We start from the raw sequence: 23791 nt of genomic DNA, 5'->3' as shown, positions 1-23791 counted from the left end.
TCTAACACAAACACAAGTGAGGTATGCAAGAGCTATGACAGGCAGTAGGAGAACGTTAGGGGGTGTATTATATGCTTGGAAACATATGTGGTTGAAGGTATTCATTGTGGAGAACTTTTGAGGTGGTAAATGAAGATGGTAATGTTTGTGATAAGGAATGTCAGGAAGCAATATGAGTGACGAACCTGGGCTAAAAATAAAAGAAAACGGAATTGGAACATAAAAGTGGGACTAGGGACAAGCCTGCTGTGCTCATAAAAACATTGCTATTTATTCTATTCTTTCTTCTACTGATAGTAGTTGCATTTTAACATGTAATATTGGTTTTCTAAAACTGAAAATTCTTGAAGGGCAAAATCCAAGGTACAAACACCTTTGTGTTCCATTCTATGAAATATTACCCACTGTAGTATACATTTAATATAATCCATTTGCTAATAAACTATATACATGAAAAACACAATTCTAATATTTAAGTGTCATTAAAAAGTGATGACAGAGCCAGGCATTGGTGGTGCACACCTTTAATTCCAGCACTCAGGAGGTGGAGGCAGGCGGATTTCTGTGAGTTCTAGGCCAGCCTGGTCTACAGAGAAACCCTGTCTTGAAATAAACCAAAAAACCAAAAACAAAACAACAACAACAAAAAAAACAGTGATGACAGACTGTCCTACTTCACCTTCTACTACTGTGATAAACAATATTACCAAATGAAACTTAGGAAGGAAAGGTGTATTTGGCTTACATGCCCTGGTCACACTCAATCATTAAGGGAAAGTCAGGTCAGGAAGTAGACAGAAACGTCAACAGGAACCATGGAGGAAAGCTGCTAACTTGCTTGCTTGCTCTTAGGAACATGTTCAACGGCCAACTACCTTTCTTATACCTCCCAGGATGACCTTTCCAGGAGTGAGACTGCCCATAATGGTCTGGATTCTACCACATCAATCATCAATCAAAAACAAAACAAAACAAACAAACTAAAAACCCTCATAGTCATGCCTCAGGCCAATTCCTCAATTAAGATTCCCTCTTCCCAGATATGTCTAGGTTTATGTCAAATTGACCAAACCTAACCAACATAAAGACCCTGTCTGCTGGCACTATTTCCAGCCCTACCTCCTGCCACATAGTTCCTGAACAATCTTTCTCTGGTGAATTTCCTCAGTTCTAAAACCTCACCACACCATTTGTATATTTCCAGGCCTAGCTCTGGTCTCCAAGTTCCTGTACCAGTCCAGCCTGAGGTAGGCTAGAATGGCACATCAGACATACAACCAATGAAAGAAGTCCACATGACCAGGTCACAATGTAAAAAACTCTCAATTAATATAAAAGGCCAGTACAGTATCCTATGCCCCGCTAAACCCACTAGTCCCATAGAAATGTTCTCTAATAAGAACTACTTAGATGAATGGAAATAGGAAGAGGCAGGGTGCCGGGGAGGCTCTCAGGAATCCACAAGATTGACCCCACCTTGGTCTGCTGGCAGTGGTCCAGAGGGTGCCTGGACTGGTCTATTCTGGTGACCAGCCTAGCAAATAAACCTAGCTGTCATCACAGAGCCTTTGTCCAGTGACAGATGGAGTCAGATACAAAGATCCATGGCCAGGCACCAGGCTGAGTTCCAGGAATCCAATTGATGAGAGAGAGGAGAGATACCGCAGGCAAGGGACGTCGAGATCATGATGGGAGGATGACAGAGATGACAGACCACACTAGTGGAAACCCATGAACTGTGGACTGGTGGCTGTGGAGCCCCCATGGGACTGGACTAGGCCTTCTGGACATGGAAGACAGTTGTTTGGCTTGAACTGTTTGGGGGGCACCCAGGCAGAGGGATCGGGATCTGTCCCTGGTGCATGGGCAGGCTTCTGGGAATCCAGTGCCTGTGGTGTGACACCTTGCACAGCCTTGGTGCAGTGGGAAGGGGCTTGGACCTGCCTAGGCTCCGTGAGCTAGGCTCTGCTGACTCCCCATGGGAGACCTTGATTTGAGGGATGTGGGGATGTGGGGTGGCTTGGGAAAGAGGGCTGGGGAGTGGGAAGAGGGAGGAGGGTGGTCTGTGTATAGCATGAAGAGTGAGTAGAAAATTTCTTAATAAAGAAAAAAAATAAATAGGAAAAAAAAGAACTACTTAGATGAACCATAGGACACACAAATTTGCCTGCTTCCTTATAGAACTAAGGACCGTCAGCCCAGGGATAGCACCAACCACCATAGGCTGGGCCCTCCCCTCCACTGGTCAATAATTGAGAAAATGTCTTACAGCTGGATCTTATCAAAGCATTTCCTCAACTGAGGCTCCTTCCTATGATGATTCCAGCTTGCTCTAAGTTGACACACAAAACCAGCCAGTACACACCAGGAACATTAAGTAGACAGGGCCAGAAAAGAAATGCCCCACAGTGTATTATAGCTAAACACGTATACACAGCAAAAAAAGGGTACTGAAAGCTGCAAGAGACCAACCATAAGTCATATATACAGAAAAACCCATCAGAGTAACAGTCGATTTTTCAATGGAAACTTTAAAAGTCAGAACTTAGAGCAATATACTTTAGGATCTAAAAGACAATGGATCCCTATCTAGACTATTATACCCAGGGAAACTATCTACCACACTTCAAAGGAGAAAGAAAATCATTCCATGATATAAACAGACTAAAAGAATTAATGTCCACCAAACCAGAGTGACAGGGAATATTGGAAGCAATATTTTGTAGTAAAGAGAAGAATAAGTACAGCCATGACACTATAGAAAGAAAACCAATGAGACTAAAATTACTGAAATACAAAATAGAACTCAGAACATACACAAGGAAAATCAGAAACAATAAAATGACAGCAATCAATACACACCTTTCAACAGTAACTTTAAACACTAATGGCCTCAACTTCCCAATCAAAAGACACAGGTTAGTTGAACAGATTAAGAAAGAAAACCCATTAGTCTCTTGTGTATAAGAAACTCATCTCACCTTCAAGGACAGGCACTATCTTAAAGGGAAAGGATGAAAAAAGAATGCCAATCAAATGGGGCCAGGAAGCAAGTAGGGGTCACTATCTTAATATCTGACAAAATAGACCCCAAATAAATGAATCAGAAGAGAAAAAGAAGGACACTTCATTCTAATCTGGGCATAATTAACTCAGAAGACATTATCAACTATATATATACATATATATGTATATATAGATATATATATCTGACATATCCAGTTTCATAAAGATTAACTTCAACTCATTAATAGTAGGTGATTTTAATACTCATCTTCATAAAAAAAACAGGCCAACTGGGCAAACGATACACAGAGTAACATCAGAACTAAATGACATCATTTATCAAATGGACTTAACAGAGATCTACAGAATATTCAATCCAAACACCAAAGAATATACTTTCTATTTAGCAGCATATGAAAGCTTCTCTAAAGTAGACAGTTATTGAGACATAAAACAAATCTTAAATTCAAAAAAATGGAAGTAACTCCCTGTATCCTATCTGATCACAAGACAGTACACAAACTCATGAAAATTAAACTACACATTACTGATAAATGCAGTCAAAAAAGAAAACAAAGTAGTTTTAAAAATCCTAGAACTAAATAAAAATGAAAATATGACACAGCAAAGCATCCAGGACTTAAAAGCTGTCCTAAAGGCTGGGCGGTGGTGGCGCACGCCTTTAATCCCAGCACTCGGGAGGCAGAGCCAGGCGGATCTCTATGAGTTCGAGGCCAGCCTGGGCTACCAAGTGAGTTCCAGGAAAGGCGCAAAGCTACACAGAGAAACCCTGTCTCGAAAAACCAAAAAAAAAAAAAAAAAAAAAAAAAAAAAAAAAAAAGCTGTCCTAAGCCTAAGAACTGCAACAATGATCAGCGTGGCAAGATACATGTCTTGGTGGTAACCAACAGCTGTTAATTGGACTTAAGACCTACTAAAAAAGAGGGGATTCATGCCTGGTGTTGTAAACCCAGTGGCTTGAATACCTGCGGCTTGTGAGGTTATAGATCTCAGAGGAGAACCTACTACTGTCACTTTAGTACATGAGTATAATCCCTAACTGTATTCTAAATACTTCTCTTTATACCCACAGATAAGTACTTCTCACCCACTTTAGAAGACCATAATAGATATCCATAATTTGTCAAAATTCAGAGAAAAACTAACTATGGAATGCTTAGAGCTTATTGATATATTTACAACACATCTCCTACACCTAAGGCTCAGAGAGCACTGTGGAAGGAGTGGAAAGAGTGTAAGGGCCAGAAGACCATGATATCTGCTGCAAGATTGTGTTTTCTAGATGACAGGGAAGCCATATACACAAAATCTCAATTAATATGGCTGTTTAAGCAAGACTAGAAAAATGATAATCCCAGTAGAAATGCCAATATGGATGGGGGTAGATAACATGGGGCCCCACCTCTATCTGAATGAAAAGCTACAAACAATTAGTGAATGCTGAAGGAGAATTAATATTCCACAGAGATAAAAGCCTAAGTCAGACACAGCAGCTTGTATTTCCATATTTATTTTTATATATAACAATAATGATGGAAGATTACGAGCTCATCAATTTGAAAGGTAGTGGAGGCCAGGAGGAAATGAAGAGGAGGTAATTATGTGATTATATTTTAATTAAAATTTTAAGACAATAAATAATAAAGACAATAAAAAATAAAAGCAGTCCTAAGAGTAAAATTTATAGCTCTAAGCACCTACATTAAAGTGTCAGGAAAAATACAAATAGACGACTTAAATGATTCAACTCAAGAATTTGGAAAAGCAAGAATAAATCAAACCCAAACACAATAGAGGACAAGGAATATTAAAAGCCAGAGCATAAGCCAGATGGTGGTGGCTCACTTCTTTAATCCCAGCACTTGGAGGGCAGAGGCAGGCATATCTCTCAGTACAAGATCAGCTTGGTCTACAAAGTGAGTTCCAGGACAGATGGGGCTACACAGAGGAACCCTGTCTCAAAAAACCAAACCAAACCAAATAAACAAACAAAAAGTAAAACCAGAGCATAAATTAATGAAACAGAAACAAATAAAATAATACAAAGAATCAATAAATCTAAGATCTGGTTTTTTGAGAAGATAAATATGATTAACAAATCCTAGGCCCAATTAATCAAAAGAAAGAGATAACCCAAATTAATAGAATCAGAGATGTACAGTGAAATACTACCATATAGACATCAGAGAAATTCAGATTATAAGGAAATAGTTTAAAAATCCATAGTCCATTAAGTTAGAAAAATTTAAAAATGGACAAATTTCTAGGTTCATCCAAACCACTTAAATTAAACCAAGAAGAGATCAACAGCCTAAACAAATACATAGCCAAAAGAGGAGATCAAAAAAGTAATGAAAAGTCTTCTGCCTTTAAAAAAAAAAAAATTCCAGGACAGATGGAGTCACAGCAGAAGTCTATCAGACTTTCAAAGAAGATTTACAACCAATACTCCTTAAATTGTTCAAAACAATAGAAACAGAGGAGCACTTCCAAACTCCTTCTACAAATCAAGAATTACTATAATGCTCAAACTAAATAAAAATACAGCACCAAAGAAGATGACAGGCCAATATCCCTGATGAACATAGACACAAAAATCCTCAACAAAATAATTGCAAAACAATTACAGGATTATATAAAACAAGATCATCCATAACAATTAAGTTGGCTTTACCTCTGAGATGCAGAAATAGTTCAATATATTTAAGTTAATAAAAGTAATAAATCACACAAATGAACTTAAAGACAAAAATCACACTATCATTTCAAAAATAGGACCTTGACAAAAAAACAACATGCCTTCATAATGAAAATCCTAAAAATAGTAGGCCAGGAGGGTACACACCTGAACCTAATCAAGGTTGTACATGACAAACCCATAGCCAACATCATCCAAATGTAGAAAAACTTGAAGCAACCTCATTAAAATTAGGAATGAGACAGGTCTGTCCACTATCTCCACACATTTTCAAAATAGCAATCGGAACCTAGCTAGAGCAGTAAGACAACAGAAGGAAATTAAAGGGATTCCAATGGAAAAATAAGTCAAATTATCCATATTTATAGATGATTTGATACTATACATTAGGAGATTCCCAAAATTCCATCAGAATTTCTAGAAATGATCAACACTTTTCAACAAACTGGCAAGATAAAAAAAATCAACTAACAAAAATCAGTATTCTTTTTAGATACTAGTAACAAACGTCCTGAGGAGATCATTTAAACACTCCTATTCACAATAGCCTCAAAACACACACACACACACACACACACACACACACACACACACACACACCAAAAAAGAAGGAAAGAAAAGAGTGTAGAGAGATGGCTCAGTGGATAAGAAAACTGCCAGCTATTCCAGAGGACCTAAATTTGATTCCCAGTATCCATAAGGCAGCTCACAACTGCCTGTTAACTCCAGGCCCAGGGATCTAACACTCTCTTCTGGCCTCCATGTGTACTGTACCCATATTGTACACACACATACATGCAAACAAAACACCAATACATAAGAAAAGATGAAAATAATTAAAACATCTAGGAATAAACCTAACCAAGAAGGTAAAAGACCTCGTACAACAAAAACTTTAAGTCTCTAAGGAAAGAGATAGATGAAAACATTAAGAGTTGGAAAGACCTCTGCACTCACGGATTGGTAGAATGACTTTACTTCGTTAATTGCTCTAAGGTCTGTTACCATTCTCCATTTACCAGATTTCTTTTTAATAACAAATACAGGAGAATTCCAAGGGCTGGTTGATTCTTCAATATGCTGAGCATTTAACTGTTCTTCTACCAGCTCTTCTAAAGCCTGGAGTTTCTCTGTTGTTAAAGGCCATTGCTGGACCCATACAGGCTTGTCTGTTAACCATTTTAAAGGTAGAGCTGTTGGTGTCTTTGGAAGATCATCAGTTGTTGTGCCCTGTTCTTGTATAATATGGATGGCTGGTGACCACTCAGAATAATGCCTTCTAATATTTCTCGCAGAAACATGTGCTAGTTTATGATTTGTTTCTGAGATTGGAGGGATATTGATCTGAGTATTCCATTGTTGCAACAAGTCTCGACCCCACAGGTTCATAGCTACGTTAGCCACATATGGTTTTAATTTTCCTCTCTGTCCTTCTGGACCTATACATTCGAGCCATCTTGCACTCTGTTTCACTTGAGATAATGTCCCAATTCCTAACAGTTGAATGTTTACCTCCTGAAGAGGCCAAGTTGGATGCCAAAATTCTGGTGCAATTATGGTAACGTCCGCACCTGTGTCTACCAGACCAGACAACAAAACACCATTTATTTTTATCGTTAATTTTGGTCTTTGTTCATTAATAGAAGTTTGCCAAAAATTTCTTTATGTTTTCTCCTGAATTTTCTATTCTCTGTTTTATCATCCTGACCAGCATGATTTATTCCAATAGGCATTTGGTTATTTAATTGCTCTGAGTAGGGGTTGGTTCTACGGCTGCAGAAAAGGTTTGAACTGGATTTGCTATGGGGGCCTGCATGAGGCCCCTTTGGGAGTTTCCCAAAGACTGAGGCAAAGGATTACCCTGTCTGTCCCTTGTTGATCTACATTCGTTGGTCCAGTGTTTTCCCTTACCACACCTTCTGCATACTCCAGAAGGAAGGGGCATTCTGTTGCCATTGTTCCTTGAAGAAACATTGTTTCTAGGAATGACCTGTTTACAGTCTCTTTTCAAATGTCCTTGCTTTCCACATCCAAAACATCTAACATTCCTCAAACCTTTGAAATTGCTTCTCCTACCCACATATCATCATGGTCATGAGCCTCAACATTAACTGTGTCTCTAATCCAATCTTCCAAAGGTGCAGATCTTGCCTTTAATGGCCTGATTATTCTTTTGCATGCTGCAGTCGCATTCTCAAAGGCCAAAGATTCAATTATTATCTGACTAGCTTCTGAATCCGGGACCATTCTCTTTTCTGCTGAAGCCAGTCTTTGTAAAAAATCTGTGAAAGATTCTTTTGGGCCTTGTATAACCTTTGTAAATGACTCAGTTTTTTTTCCTGGTTCCTCAACTCTGTCCTATGCATTCAAGGCTGCTGTTCGACATAAAATTAGGGTTTGGACATCATATAAACCTTGTGTTTGTACTGAAGCATATTGGCCTTCTCCAATAAGCTGATCCTGGCAGACTTGTATTCCTTTATCCCTCCATTGTTTTTCTATGTTTTTAGCTTCATCCTTGAACCAAGTTAGCCACTGAAGCCTTTGACTGGGTTCCAGAACAGCTTGTGCCAGCTCCCGCCAGTCCTGTGGTACAATCCTATTATATGTTGACCAGGAGTTTAACATTTGCTTTACATATGGGGAGTGCATGCCGTAAGATACTATTGCCTCCTTAAACCTTCGTAAATCTAACATTTCAATTGGAGCCCAAATATTTTGTGTAGTCATTTGATTAGGCAACTGCTGTACGGTTACTGGATAAATTAAGGGTGACTGTGTGAAAACAGGCTTTCTTTCTGTAACCTTATGATCCAATCTTGAAACAACTTCACTGTTAATTCCTTCTGTCTGAATTTTTACTGGTTTAACAAGTTTTTCTAAAGCTGTCATCCTGGCACTTAAATTGACTATCTTTTTAAATAGTAAAATGAGGATAAGCATAGTAATAAACTGCATAATTCGATCAACATTAATCTTCTCATATAGTTGTTCCATTGTCAGACTGCCTAAAATTGCAAACAAAGCCCAATTTTCTTCCATTGTACACAGAAAACCCATTTTTTTAATGTGGAAAAAATTTCTCTTTTAAATAGTTTCCTTTAAAATATTTGATATGTTAAGTGACTTACCAAGTCAAAACAGCCACCTAGTGTCCGAGGTGTGAATCCAGAGAGAGAGAGAGAGAGGGAGAGAGAGAGAGAGCAAACGTAGCCACAAGTTCTGCCTAAGAGCTTGAATCCAGCCACGTGTTCCCTCTTGAGTCGAGTCAAGGCTTGGCTCTGGCTTCCTTAAGCTCCAACCATGTGCGTTGGCTTTACAGGCAGGGGCCCTGTTTGGCAGGGCAGGCCTGACTTGTTTGTAGCACCGGCTTTAAGCTAACCGATTGGGGCTATGGTCAGTCTGGCCTGAGGCCAAGCCGACCTGGCCCAGGCTAGGGAGCCGGCCGCCCAGGCAGGAAACCGGATCTGCCGCCAAGCCAAGTCTAGCAGTTTTTAATGGATTCTTGTCACGTTGGGCACCAAATGTAGATGTAACCAACCGTCTTATTAAATAAGAAACACAGAGCCGATTCAGAGAAGAAAGCCAAGAGGTCAGAGCTAAGAGCCTTACCCTTCCTGCTTCAGCGATCCTCTTCAGCCAAGAGAGCTCTCCGAAAAAGGACCTACTTCCTGTGTGTTTGTCTTTATATAGTCTGTTCTGTTCTGCCTTCTCATTGGTTGTAAACCCAAACACAAGATTGCCTCGTCACTGCCTGTCTGTAGAGACTTCCAGGTCTTCTATGGTTAGTATTGAGATTAAAGGTGTGTGTCTCCAATGCTGGCTGTATCTTTGAACACAAAGAGATCTACCTAGCTCTGTCTACCAAGTGCTGGGATTAAAGGCTCTTGCTATGGCTCTAATAGCTCTGACCCCCAGGCAACTTTATTTATTAACATACAATTAAAATCACATTTCAGTACAAATAAAATACTACCATACCACTCTATCAAAAGCAAATTAAAGATTCAATGCAATCAAAATCCCTATTACATTCTTCACAGAAATAGAAAAAAAAGTCCTCAAGTTCATACAGCGTCACAAAAGATCCTAGATAGTCAAAGTAATCTTGATCAAAAGAATGGAGAAATAACCACACCAGATTTCAAGCTATATTACAGAGATATATTGATAAAAACAGCATGGCACCAGTGTAAAAACAAACATCTAAATAGAAGACCCAAATGTGTGTGTACATGATTATGGTTATCTAATATTTGACAAAGATACCAAAAATACACACTGGAAAAAAAGACACTTTCCTCTACAAATATTGTGGTGAAAACTGGATGTCTACATGTAGAAGAATGCAATTAGGCTAGTATCTATCATAGTGCACAAAACTGAGCTTCAGATGCATCAAAGACCTCAATGTGAAACTTGAAATGCTGAAACCGATAGAAGAAAACATAAGCAGAATGTATAAGATATATGAGTAAGAAAGGATTTCTTGACTAGTACTACATTTTACCCAGAAATTAAGATCATCAACTGACAAATAGGACCTCATGAAACTATTCGAGTATCTGTACAGCAAAGGAAACGATCATGAGAAAGTCTACAGAGCAGAGAGAACCTTTATTAGCTAAACATCTTATAGATGGTTAATATCCAGAATATGTAAAGACTCAAAAAACAAAGAATAAAAGTAACAAACCACCAAATTAAAACGTGGGCTAAGGATCAGAGCAAAAAGTTCTCAAAAGAAGAAAAATAATGGCCAAGAAATATCTTTAAGTGTTCAACATACTTAATAATTACAAAAATGCAAATTAAAACTATTTTGATATTTCATCTTACCCAAGACAGAATGGCCAAGATCAAGAAAACAATTGACAACAAAGGCTAGAGAAGGTGTGGAAAAGGGAAACCCCATTCACTGTTGTAGAACTGCAAACTGATAGAGTCACTATGGAAATCAGTGTGGAGACTTCTTAAAAGCTAAAGTAGATCTAGCATACGACCCAGCTATACTACTCTTTGGCATATGTCCAGAAAGAAGTGAAATCACAAAATTTGCAAACAGATGGAACTAGAAAATATTACACTGAATGAGGCAACCCATACCTAGAAAGACAACATGGTTCTCCTTATTTGTGAATCCTGGAGAGACCTGCCTTTAAACCAGGAGAGTAAAAAAGGAACTATGGGGTGCAGGAGAGCGCTCTACAGAGTGAGATAGTAGGATATGGGTACTATGAAGGGGGACATGGGAAAATGGGGTTGGGGAGAGAAGGGAATACAGAGAAAGGACAGGAGGGAGGTTACATAACACTAAGGATATTTGACTAAGCCATAGGGAAACACTATTTTATGTTTGCATACATCTACACATAAATATTTTATACACACATATATACATATTTACAGTTTAAATGAAGTTATGACACTTGGGGTGAAAATGATCTCTCCAAGAACCATCCATAGACTTGTTAATGACATCCCAATGCTGGGTATGAGAATCCTCACTTCCAAGAGCCTCCAATAACATTATGTTACAGGCTATTTGTCCTTTGCTGTCTCCTAGAACTTGAAAGTAAGACCTTACTGCTGAAAACACCACACTTTGGACACAGGACTTGGAGGAACTGAGCTGGAATCGACCTGGTAACTTCTTCCCTGAGGAATACCTGAGGAATATTGGCCAAAGGAGAAAAGCAAGCCCTACCTATCTGTAAAGTCTATGGCCTAAAACAATGCCCACCCTGGTAAGATATTCCCTATGGTGCAACTGGTATTATTGCTACTGGTAACTAACAGCCATCAAATTGGACTTAAGCCTTGCTTAAGGGAATTCATGCCTGATACTAGAAACTGAGTCAACAACCCATAGCTAATGAGGTCATAGACCTTACAGAAGAACCTACTATGGCCACTTTCCTAAGCCAGTATAATTCTGAACTGCATTCTAAACACATATCCATAGATAAGTATAGTTCTTGTTACTCATCAAGGCTTCTTTTTGCAGCAGATGGAAACCATTACAGAGATAGTCACTACTGGTCAAAATGCAGACAACTGACTGTTGGGTACTCAATCCTAGTTGATATATCTACAATGCACAGGGAACATCATAGAATAAGGGCTAGAAAGATTCTATAATCTTTCTATTATAGAATTCATATATATTCGTTATGGGAAGGATGGAAGGGATGTAAAAACTGTACATATACACAAATAAAACTAATAAAAATGAAAGAGGAAGAAAGATTATAAATTTGAAAAGGAGTTGGAAAAACACAGGAGGAATTAGAGGGGAAAAAAAGGGGTGGAATGATGTAAAGACAGTATTTGTATGTGAAAGCCTTAAAAAAGTTTTTAAATTAAAAGATATTATGACAAGAGGAAACCTGGGTGTTTATAAAACTTAATTTCATGCTGTGGGCCGCAAGAAAAATATGAAATAGCAGTTCAGCTGATTATGACAAAGCTATACCTAGAAGAGTTAAGAATCCTTCCAGAGGATGAAGCCAAGTCTTAAGGAGTCATGGTGATATTAGCTTTTGAATATTAGCTGTTTCTTGCTATGAATTTCTCGTATGCTATGGTAGCTTTTCTATCATTCATTGGGCACAATTTCCCCTACACAATTAAAGTATTTGTATAACTTTCTCCAACTGTGCTACAATAGACACAGTCAAAATCCCTAATTTCAGGCCTTTCTGTAATTATCGTAATTAGCAGAATCTGGCCAGGACCACCCCTGGAAGGATGAATGAAAGTATCTTATCTGATATATCTCACAGACTCTCTAAGAACACACTTAAGCATCCAAGCTATCTGTTTGAGATGGCCTGGCAGATGCGTTAATTAACTAATTAAGCTTAACCTTCACCTTTCCAAAGTCTTATCTCTAGTTTTAGATCTACCTTTAACAATTAACTCAGAACTAAAGGGTTTCTACTTATGGGTACATTCAGGCTATGACTAGGCTATTCAGGGTACCTAGCCACTGAGTGCACTCCCCCGCCCTGCCAGAAAACAACAGGAGCTGAGATAGCTTGGACAGATAAAGGGACCGAAGGAAAAAAGAGGGCAGTTTTATTTTTCACTCATGACTTATAGGTTCTATAGCTTCTTAACATTTCAACTAACCACTTCTAAGAATATAGTTTGAGCACATAAATTCCCTTTGCTTAGATATTAACCAAATTTAGCCCCCATTAGTCACTTCCCTTTTGGGTTACAAATGATAGCTGACAATTACTGCTCTTTTGTGTGGGTCGTATTGCCCCTCCTTTTGACATGAAGGGAATTCAAGTCTGGTGACTTTGCCTTAGCCAGAGCATTGCTATTGCATGGATATATAACTGTAAACCTCAGAGATTTAACTAGACCGGAGGAATAGAAGAGAAAACTAGAAGAACAAGATGGGAGGTGAGGAAGAACAAGATGAGAAAGAAGGAGATGGGAGAGGAGCTAAGATTAAGGTAAAGAACTAGATGGATAGGAACCTAGATGGGGCAGAACAAAGAGGAAGGAATTAAGATAGCACATAAAGGGAACAGCAAAAATTGTAGAGAGAAACCAGGCAAGAAAGGATCTAAATAAGAGAGCAGAATAGAAGCTGTTTAGAGAGAGAATGGACTCAAAGAATAAAGTGAAAGGACTGAAGAGTTTCATGTACATAGATTTATTAGAGTATCCCTCAGATTAATCTGCTGCTGGTAGCATCTCTTCTGGAACTCTGGAAGAAGGCTATCGAGGGGCTGGACCCCAATAGCTTTTGTTAATTCCACCTTGTTTAAAAAACACTTCTTGGAGACCTGTGTGCCTAGGAAAATACAGCAAAATAATTTGAATTTTTAAAGATTCTTTTATTTTTATTTTATCTATATGAATGTTTTGCCTATGTGTATGTGAACTACATATGTGCATTGTCCACAAAGACCTGAAGAGGGTGTCCAATCCCATTGAACTAGAGGTACAGACGTTTTTGAGCTGCTTTGTGGTTGCTAGGAATGGAATCGGGGTCCGCTGCAAGAGCACTGAGTGTTATTGACTGCTGAGTTATTTCTCAAGCCCTATATGACATATAAATCTCATTGTAGATTTAAAAAAAGTCTTATGAGTGAGAGAAGTCTTCACAAATTACAACAGTGGAAAAGCCTATATATATTTCTAAGCCTATATTATGGCTTAGAAAAAGCTAAACATTTATTTTTCTCTTAAATGCTCATAGTTCTCCTATTTGATATTAAAATATAACAATATTATCTGTTTTCTTAATATTTAATGATTACTTAAATATTGTTACATTTACATTGCAGTAGAAGCACTTACTCTGGGAGCCAGCATTCAGCTGGCCAGGTGCTCGGGATTGCTGTGGTCTTGATGATGGTTTTGGAGGTAATTCTTTAGCCTGTGAGATACAAGAATAAATATACAAAATTTTTAAAAAATCTTCTTTTACTTATGAGACTAGGATGATTTTACCTCTAATCTGGTTTTTTTTTTTTTTTTTTTTTTTTTTTGGTTTTTGGTTTTTTGAGACAGGGTTTCTCTGTGTAGTTTTGGTGCCTGTCCTGGATCTTGCTCTGTAGACCAGGCTGGCCTCAAACTCACAGAGATCCGCCTGGCTCTGCCTCCCTAGGGCTGGGATTAAAGGCGTGCGCCACCACTGTCCAGCTGTTTTTGTTTTTTTTATATAATTTTTTTCATTAAAAAAATATTTTCTTTCCTTTTACATTCTAACCTGTTTATTGAACAGGTTTTATCCTCTGCATTTATTATCTAGGCTCCCAGAAACTGATATGTATGGTGCAGGACTGGATGTGAGACTATGCTGTGGGTTGATCTAGTATACTCCTGCACCTAGGCCCTCCCCTCTGACATCTGTGTGTGATCTAGTACACTCCTGCACTTAGCCCCTCCCCTCTGACATCTGTGTGTGGTCTAGTACACTCCTGCACTTAGCCCCTCCCCTCTAACATCTGTGTGTGGTCTGCAGGGGGCTGCAAGTCCATTGATATGGTCACAGGGAACAGTCAGCAGAGAAAAGCAGTGATAACTTAAACTCTATACTTCAATTTCACTCTGTACAACAGAGTTCAATTAGAGACCAAAGGAAGAAAGGCACAGCTAATATTGATTCTCTAACATTACCAGATTTCATCTTACGAGACATAAAATTATAGAAGACAAACTATTCTTAAAATATGTACAATGTCAAAACTGTAGGACATTTTTGAGGACTTTACATTAATGAATCATAAAAGAAGCTCAGTATATCAATGGGAACTTGCTATCAGAGATAGTATGTCCTAAGACAGTTCACTGAGAAAAACAGGAAGTCTTTCCACAGTACCTTCCTCTGCTCCCGTGCTACTTTCCTCAAATTGATGCGCTGTCCTTCACTTTCATACTTTTCAGTAAAGGAATCAAGAATTTCATAAAGATCTTCTGCTTGGGCAGGCCGTGGAACATCTCCAAATAAAATGTCATAAGCTCGAATGTCCTGACAGTAAAATCTAGTAAGCACAAAATTAGGAACACTTCTATAACATATACAGATGTACTTTGGAGGTAAATATAGCACATTCACATATATGTGTAACCACTTTTATGAAATACATCAGATACCACAAGACTTACCTCATGTCTATTCTTAGATTCACCCCAAGTTCACTTTCTAAATCAATGAACATAAATATTGATATGTACTTTTCTTCATACAAAAAGCATGTCAATATACACACAGACACATTTATATAGAAATACATAAACATACAAAGTACACATATTTTTGTAAGTGTTACCTTTATGTTTTTCTACAAAACAATTACTATACATGGCTATGTGATTTAAAATGTTTATCAAAATTAAAATTTATCCTTCAAGTTTGAAAGACTTGCAGTTCTTTAAGGGACTATTTGTTGTAGATTATCTAAGATTTAGCTGAGCTTTAGGGAGAAGACTGCCAAACACCTAAAATTATGAGTTTTTAAAAGCATTCTCAAATTCATGAAACCATAATGGATGGACACATGACTCTTGCTTCTATAGGATGAAGACTTTTGCAAACCTTAATTTTCTTCATTCAGACTAGTTCTGTTATATGCAAGATAGCAGCATAATATTATACTCTTGGGAAAATTGGTGTAAACATTCACTCCTTCAGTGGAATGTCTGTCCTACTGGTAGGGCCCTGTGGGTCACCAAGACATTGGCTCCCTTGGGCTAGTGATTCTGATATCTGTCGGTTTGATTTCTAAGACCCACTTGAGAAAAAACAAAAACAAAACAAAACTATCTAGACACAAAATTAAAGAAGCTCTGAGATAGCAACAAATATTTTAAAGATCAAATTGGGTTTTGAATCAAAACTGGTATCTATTTTATATGGAAGAATACAAATCCAGTGTGGTGACAGAAAATCTTCCACTGTGAGGCACTTCTAATTAACCACAGATTATTTGCTGTGCTCACTACAATGTACGATAATGTCATATTGTCACCTAGTTGAATGTTGTCTGGTCATCAACTTATGGTTGTGCTTATTATAATGCTAAGCAAAAAAAAATTTACAATTAATACATGTCATGATTATAATCTTATTTAGCAAAAGAAGATTAAGGAAGAAGAGGGGGTAGTTGAAAGTATTAGTAAGAAAATTGTAACATGTTTTATTTTTTTCTAAGTTTTATTTTCACAAGCATATACTACTTTTTAACTTATTTTTATTATATTTTATGTCTTTTGTCTGTGTGTATCTATGTGCACCACATGATTACCTGGTGCTCTAAAGGTAAGAAGAAGGAGTTTTATCCCTTGGAACTGGAATTACGGTTGGTGGTTATGAACCAGCATGTGGGTGCTGGGAACAAACCTAGGTCCTCTGTAAGAGCAACGAGTGCCCTTAACTGCTGTGACATCTCCCCAGTTCCAAGCAATACCAATTTCATCTTAAAAGTTTTAAATATAGATCTTGCTGCATTTAAATGATTATATGTGTACTTGTAAACTCCTAAATGATGACAAATTTTGAAGTATTATCTTCTCATCACACATTTTAAAAAATCAGTCAAAGTCACACTGCATGAACTTACTTCCGATTAGTTTCTTTCCTTTCAATCAAACAGCTTCCTTCCAGGGAAATGCCAGCAAAGAGGCCCCTGGATTTGCAGTAAGTGAAGACAGCTGCAGAGCTCCTCAGGGACACGTTTCCTTCCAGGTTCCTACAAAAGATGGCAGAACCAGAATGACTGCTCATCACTTGGCCACAAGGCCTGTCTTCCTAGGCCATGTTTTTCTTTGGCTAAGCTAGAGTTTTAATGTGGCTTGGAGAGAAGGCAGCCGTGGGAGAACATATCGCATGGAACTGCTGTAGAAGGGCTGGTGGCCTGGTGGGAATGCACTGGAGAGAGACTTGAGAGCTAGCCCTCTCAACCAGAGGAACACATCCCAAGAGTGCTAAGAGTATGGATTCTTCTTACATAGAACATTTTCAGATGGTTTACTGTTTAATTTACATAAATAAGTAGCATTTCTAATTCTCTAGCATGATTACTAACCCAAGAATAGTTTCATTAACAGGGGAGGAAAATAAAATTACACTGTTATAAACACTCCTCAAAAGATCCAACCATTTCACATTCTAATTATTTAATTTGAGGAAAATCTTTTTTAAAAAATTCTAGAACACCGATGCCCTTTATCAGTTAATAAAAACTGACTACACTTAGCTTCGTCAAAACTAGTGTAAATTTTAGGTCAATTCAATGTGCATGTGAAAAACTTTATTTTTTTCTCATGTGTTCTGGGCTCAGAGTTTATTTTACTCACTGTTTTCTTTTTCTAGTTTAAGAGACCTTTAATCATATGGCAATTGTAGAAATTACATTTGTTCATTTTAATTCACATTTCTTCATAATACAAAAACCTTTTTAAGTCTTTATAGTTTGGTATGTGTTTACTTACCTGCCCAGGGGCCCAACTGCTACAGTAAAATTCCCTCCAAGTGTCAGGTTTCCGCCCTTTGCAAAGGCTTCTACTGCTCTGTCATAATTCAGAATTATCACCAAATCCGATACCTGAAATGTAGAAACCCACTCATTTATAAACAGCCATACTGCCTGATGTAGTGGTGTATATCTTTAATCCTTGCACTTGGGAGGAATAGGCAGGTCTATCTCTGTGTGTTCAAGGCCATCCTGGGCTACATATCAAATTCCAGACTGCTAGCAAGTCTACTGTCTCAACAAACAAGAGTACCCCCCACCAATAAAACAGCCACACCTAAATATTGCATAAAACACATGTTGATTTAAATTCAGCTATACCATATATAATGCAAACTTTCAATGTAGATAGCCAGATATGGATGGGATACCATTATTTTGAATAGATAAGGCCAGCAGCCAGCCTTATACAGATAATTATCTCAATTATTTGTGCACCATTCAGCCCCTTTATACCTCCTGACAACAGGTAATGCAGCTGGTACATCATCAGCTGTACTACCTGCAAACTGTCACATTGATAACCAGAAAAGATCAAATAGGTGAGGACAAAATGTGCTCTGATCTCAAAATAAACTTCTACAAAATATAGTCTCATAGAATGTAGAGCTGGGACGTCACGTCAGGCTTCATCTTGAGATGACTTCTATCCTAACTCCATGAGTGGCTGTACACTTACCACTCAAACACTGCACATTGAGTATTTGAATGATGTTAGTTGGCTTCCATTAGCAATGTCTATGGCAGTGACTTATTATTTTCTAAATAATAATAAAAACTAGAATAAGATTTAAGTGACTGATTAGGCCAATATAACATAAAGTTTGTTTTTCAAATTCATAAAGGCCATAGGAAGTCCAAAGTTAGACAAGAAAAAGAGCAGCACCTATCATGTGAGAGGCATCATTGGCGACCACAGTGCTGACTCCCACTTTTCCCTCCCCCTTAGGGGAGGTATATTGATTTGTTACCCTGAAGTCTTAGCACGGAACCCACCTCGCTCAACTGTCATGAAGATCAGATACACACATCATCTGTATCTATAAAATTGAAGACATAATGACAGGTGCTAAGAAATTGGGCTCAAAATGGAGACTATTTGGGTATGAACTCCACTAATTCTCAAATGTTGTGTGACCTTGGGGAAATGATGTTGATAAATACTCAAGCCATCCTCTACTGTCTGAGGAAAAGGAATTATTTGTAAGGTCTAAGGTCAAACAGGTCCTAAAAGATGCCTTAATTTGGATAGTTCTTTATATTTTTTTAAATGTTTTCTAATTAATGTTTCATTTGATATACAGAAAAATCTTGTCATCAAAAACATCCATGATATAAGCAGGTTCTTGATATATGCAGAAAAATCTTCTCAACTCTTGCCAACTGTTAGGTCCAAAATTCCCCACCCCACCCCCAAATAAGGGGAACATTGTACTAAACAGGAGGACTTTGGCCAAGTAAACAGAATGACTATAGCCTAAAGGTGAGGTTTCTGTTTACCAGAAAAGCAGATTTCCTAAGGCCTACAACCCTCCTGGAACTTCTCTTAACCTTCCACCAAAGGTCAACTACCTTTGGCAAAGGCACCTAGTCAATCCAGACAGCCTGTATCAGTTTAGGTCCTCACTCTGCTGACTGTCATATAAAAGCTGCTTGATTTTCCACCATTTTCCTCATCTCTCTGACCCCCTATCATAACCCCAGATATGGTCTTGGCATTTTAATCCCAATAACTCTTTCTGCCCATGGAGGGGTCTAGTTTGGTAGTTTTCCTGCACCATCACTTATACCAACTACTCTTCTTATTTGACATATAGACAACTTCTGAGGATTACAGTGTTAAATGACAGGATGATCTAGCATTTCTTTATTGTTTGTTTGCTTACTACAGTGTCTCATTCTGCAGCCAATGCTGGCCTTGAATTTACAATCTTCCTGCCTTGGTCTCCTGAATGCTGGGAATTACAGGCCTGTTCCACTACACCCAATAGCATTCCTTGTACAAATGTAAGCACTTCCTGCAGTGATTATATAATCATGTATCACAGGCACCTGGAGATAACAAAACAACCTTGCATTGTTTGGTCCACTCACACTCAAAAAAATGTAAATTTCTCTCCAGAAATGCTACACTAGTTGCTGTGTACTGCTTAGTAAGCTCTGTGGGGAAAGGTTTCCCCAACAGAAGTGTTGCAGCTCTGAGAGAAAGGTATCTGGGTAGTCTGGAGACAAGAAATATCACAAAATCACACCGTGCAACAAACCTCATACAAGAGATTTATTGAGAAAGACACAGAGAAAAAAGCAGCAGGGGACTGAGCAGGAGACAGGCTTATATAGAGTTTCTTGGGGGAAGGGTTTTCTAGGGTAGAGATTTCCAGAATGGAGTTGGTGGGATTTCAAGTCCTTATTTTGGGCAAGCTGAGGGATTGGTAGGTTTTCTAAGTCAGGGATTGGTGAATTTTCAGGGTCAGGGATTGTGGATTTTCAAGGTCAGGGATTGGTGAGTTTTGGTGGCTTTTCAAACATAGAAGTAAGTGTGGACTTTTTACCCTACACTTACAACAGCTCAGAACAGTTAAGTAAGGCAAAGAAGCTCTGAGAGGGCACTTAGGAACAAGGTCAATCTTCTAATTTTCCATCTGCTCTGTATTTGGTTTCTTTGAAGTAAGATGATGCTGTGTTCTTTTTGTGATGCCACTGGTGAAACAGTCAATAACTTGTTTCTATATTTCTAAAGCTGAAAATGAAAAGCAGAAAAGTCTTCCTGATGAAGGCTGGGCAGTGAAGCAACACTGAGACAATATAAGATAGCACTGAGAATCTGATATAAGTTTGAATGTTCTATATAAAAATTTAATTTAAAAAGTGCAAGTTTTTCAATTAAATAAATCATTAAACATAAGAGCTAAAAAAAATGATAGTTCCAACAGTAAAATTTGAGGGAAATATTCTGAGATGTCCTTTCTCTGAGCTATTATGGAGAAATCACTTGGGATCTATGTCACTTCCTGTGGTTGCTAAGGAGGTCTTCCCATAATCTCAAGTCTGGCTTAGGGGTAACACTTGACAGTTGGAAGCTAACAATCAGTCCCACCTCTCAGTACTGATAAGAAGCCTGGGGTATCCCCCTTTTGGCTCCTGTGGATCATTGAAACATTCCTTCCTGCAGGAAGCTCCTTAAGCAGAAGGTAAACAACTCAAAATAGCTTCAGGAAGTCCCTGAATCAAACTAGATTCATTAGGCTCCTCCCTGACAGAGTAAGTAATAAAAGCTTAAAGTCCATCTCAGATGGAAAGAGGCTTGGCATCAAAGAAGATGCTTGGAGGAGAAAAGCTGCTTTGAGGGCTAAAGTTATGTTTTAAGTTTTAATTACAGTGCATAAGAGATCTATAAATCCAAAAAAATGCCTCTAACCTATAAACCCTACTTGCCCAAAAACAGATAACTTCCTGGAACGCTGGGAGTTGTTCATGTAAGAAAACAAGCCATTATATCACTTTACTGCACAGGATGTGCTTGATCACATGTAGGCAGGAGCTACACAGACAGGAAGAGAAAGGTGGGAGGTACATAGCCTTGTGGGTTTTGCCTTTATAAGCCTCTGTTTAATGTAATTTGGGGCCATTCTCTGGGAATTTCAGGTATGGACCTGGCCAGTGTCTACCTTCCTAGCCAGTATTTAATAAAGCCTGCTTCAAATTTGGCTAAAAAAAATTGTGGTAGTGGTCATATTCTCAACTGGTGGGATTAACACTGCAAAGAAGACACTGAGATCAGCTTCCTAGAAAAAGCTAAAATCAGAAGAGCTGTCTTAAAGAAGTTTAGACCAACTGAGGCACTTGGAAAGGGAACCCTCCAACCTGTTGAGCTGTCTACAGGCTGCAGTGTGCTCCAAGTTCGCAGCTTTGTGAGCTGGCATCCATGCTGGGGTGGACTTTGGTGATATGGCTGTCTTTGAGTCATTTCTACTCCTGTAATAACCCCTTACCCATATTCCTGTAAGTAACCCCAATAAAACTCCATTGGTTCACCGAGTTGGACTTTGGTGGTATCTGTACTTTGGTCTGTTGTGAGTTCCCTATCTGGAGTGAGTAGATGTGTATTTCATCTTCCCAGGAAAAGTTGTCACACAATACTCCATATTCATACTTTACATAAGCCAGGCTATCTTTTCTCTCCATTCTCCCTCACCCCCAGCCCCTGCTCCCTTGGCTCTGTCTGGAAGTTATGTAACTTCCCTGTTGGTCTTGTTATTATAGGGGTTCATATATCTCTCATACCACAAATCAGATATAGGGATTATTTCACATCTTCCAGTCCCCACTCAGAAGCTCTGTTTGAGGGTTTGAAGACTAAACTCTCATCTCTAACAATAAAGACTCAGTAATATTCCCTCTGTAAGAGTCTGAGTTGGTTGGTGCCCCCTCACCTACCAAATTCTAGTGATAGAAATTCAGTAGTCCACTGTGAGCTCTGTCAGATTATTCTAAGATAGGCTAAAAGCAGTGTCATTTTCAGTGCTTTGCACTTTGCTGTAATTTTCCTATAAAGATAATGTTGAATGTATTTAACACAATTCATGGTGTTATTATCTCCTTACACTACTGACTTTCAAAGCTGTACTTCTTAGAACAGTCAGAACGCCCATTAGGAAAACAGTGGGCGGGAATGTTGTCATCTTTAAATAAATGTATGAATGAATGAGCTGTTTTTTGTTTTTTGTTTTTTTCCCCTGATCTTTCCATGGACATTTCCAAGACTGCTTCTTCTGAGATAAGGTATTTTCCCTTCTTGAGAGTCTTTTGCCCTATGCCTGTGGTCTGCCTTTGTTACTGTCCTACCTGGATAATCTTGTCGTTTCAATTATAAAGACACATCAAACTAAGAAAAAAGAACAACCTGATGACACTATTCCTAAATTTCTTTAGATGTCTGGGTTTCATGGTTTTCTATTTAATGTTTTAACAGGTACTGTAAGTTTTAAAAGGGCCAAAGGAAAAATATATTAGAGGTTTGACTGGCAAAGGAGCCACTATCTCCAAGCCTCATAGAATCATTATATTATCCTGAAACTTTAAGTCTTTGTAAATGGGAGAATACTTACTAAGGTTTCAGGTTGTCTGTCCCCATCTGCAGACAAACACAAACTGGTTATGGATATGTATGTAACTGGGTTCAGTCTTATAAAGAAATAAATGTCTTTTGGGTATGGATAATACTGACAAATTGTCATATGCTGTTTTAGCTCACTGAAAAGCTGGTTCTGAAGATAGGATTTGGCTCACCCACTTCAGACCCAGGCATGTTTGCCTCAAAATTTCCTCCAAAGACTTTGTTCTGGATCACGTTGGCCCCTTGACTCTTTGACAGGGAGAACAGAACAGCCCAAGAAAAAGGCATTGTGTACTCGGGAACAGCTAAGAGATAAACTATTTGTAGATTGAAGTTACTATAATTTATCTCAAGGCATAAAGGTGCCTATGATAATGGGATGTTCATACATGGAAAGAATAAAAGGAACTCTCTTCTAAAATCTTTCAAAAATAACTTCAGCACCACAGTCAGCTAAATTCTCTTGCACGCTATAAAATTAATTTATCCTACATACTGTATAAATCATAAAAATCAGCTTATATTTTTGCTAAGGTTTACTTGGAAACTTAAAAGGCTTAATGGTTTATCAGTATGTACACAGGCAATATTAATTTATTACATTATTCTTGTAATAAATAAATCTATAATGATTCAATCTTCTTTTATTAAAACGATATTGTGCAATGTTTTCAGAGCTGAACAACTGCCTGCTTAAAATAATCACAGCTAGGTTTTTTTAAATGTTCATATTGCTTCAGGAAAGGAGAAGATAGATGTCACTGGACCCTCACATTAGTATCCAGTCACTCCTCCCAACCAATTGTATGCAATTAGGCTCTAATTGCATAAGGCCCCACAGTGTTCCAGAGGTAATAAGAAATACAGGTTAGGAAAGCTAAGAATAAGGGGCAGTGTTGGGGAGGGATATCCACCTATGCAGCTAGTGGGAAGCTGTTATAACTACTAAGT

At 38.2% G+C, this 23791-nt stretch overlaps 1 protein-coding gene across 3 annotated transcripts in view; it reads right to left on the bottom strand.

The window, feature by feature from the left end:
- Sh3yl1 (SH3 and SYLF domain containing 1) overlaps positions 1 to 23791 on the bottom strand; it is a 49089-nt gene that overhangs the window by 3156 nt on the left and 22142 nt on the right. For all 3 annotated transcript variants that reach the window (XM_059248606.1, XM_059248607.1, XM_059248605.1), the window contains 4 exons: positions 17684 to 17796; positions 16813 to 16941; positions 15072 to 15234; positions 14048 to 14126 (listed from right to left, as the gene is read on the bottom strand). In XM_059248606.1, coding sequence (XP_059104589.1) covers positions 14048 to 14126; positions 15072 to 15234; positions 16813 to 16941; positions 17684 to 17796 — 484 coding nt within the window. The remainder of the gene's footprint in view (positions 1 to 14047; positions 14127 to 15071; positions 15235 to 16812; positions 16942 to 17683; positions 17797 to 23791) is intronic.

Source organism: Peromyscus eremicus, chromosome 22 (genome assembly GCF_949786415.1).
Source record: "Peromyscus eremicus chromosome 22, PerEre_H2_v1, whole genome shotgun sequence".
Lineage (NCBI taxonomy): Eukaryota > Metazoa > Chordata > Mammalia > Rodentia > Cricetidae > Peromyscus > Peromyscus eremicus.
The sequence above is the reverse complement of the archived record's forward strand: the minus strand, read 5'-3'. Positions and strand labels throughout refer to the sequence as shown.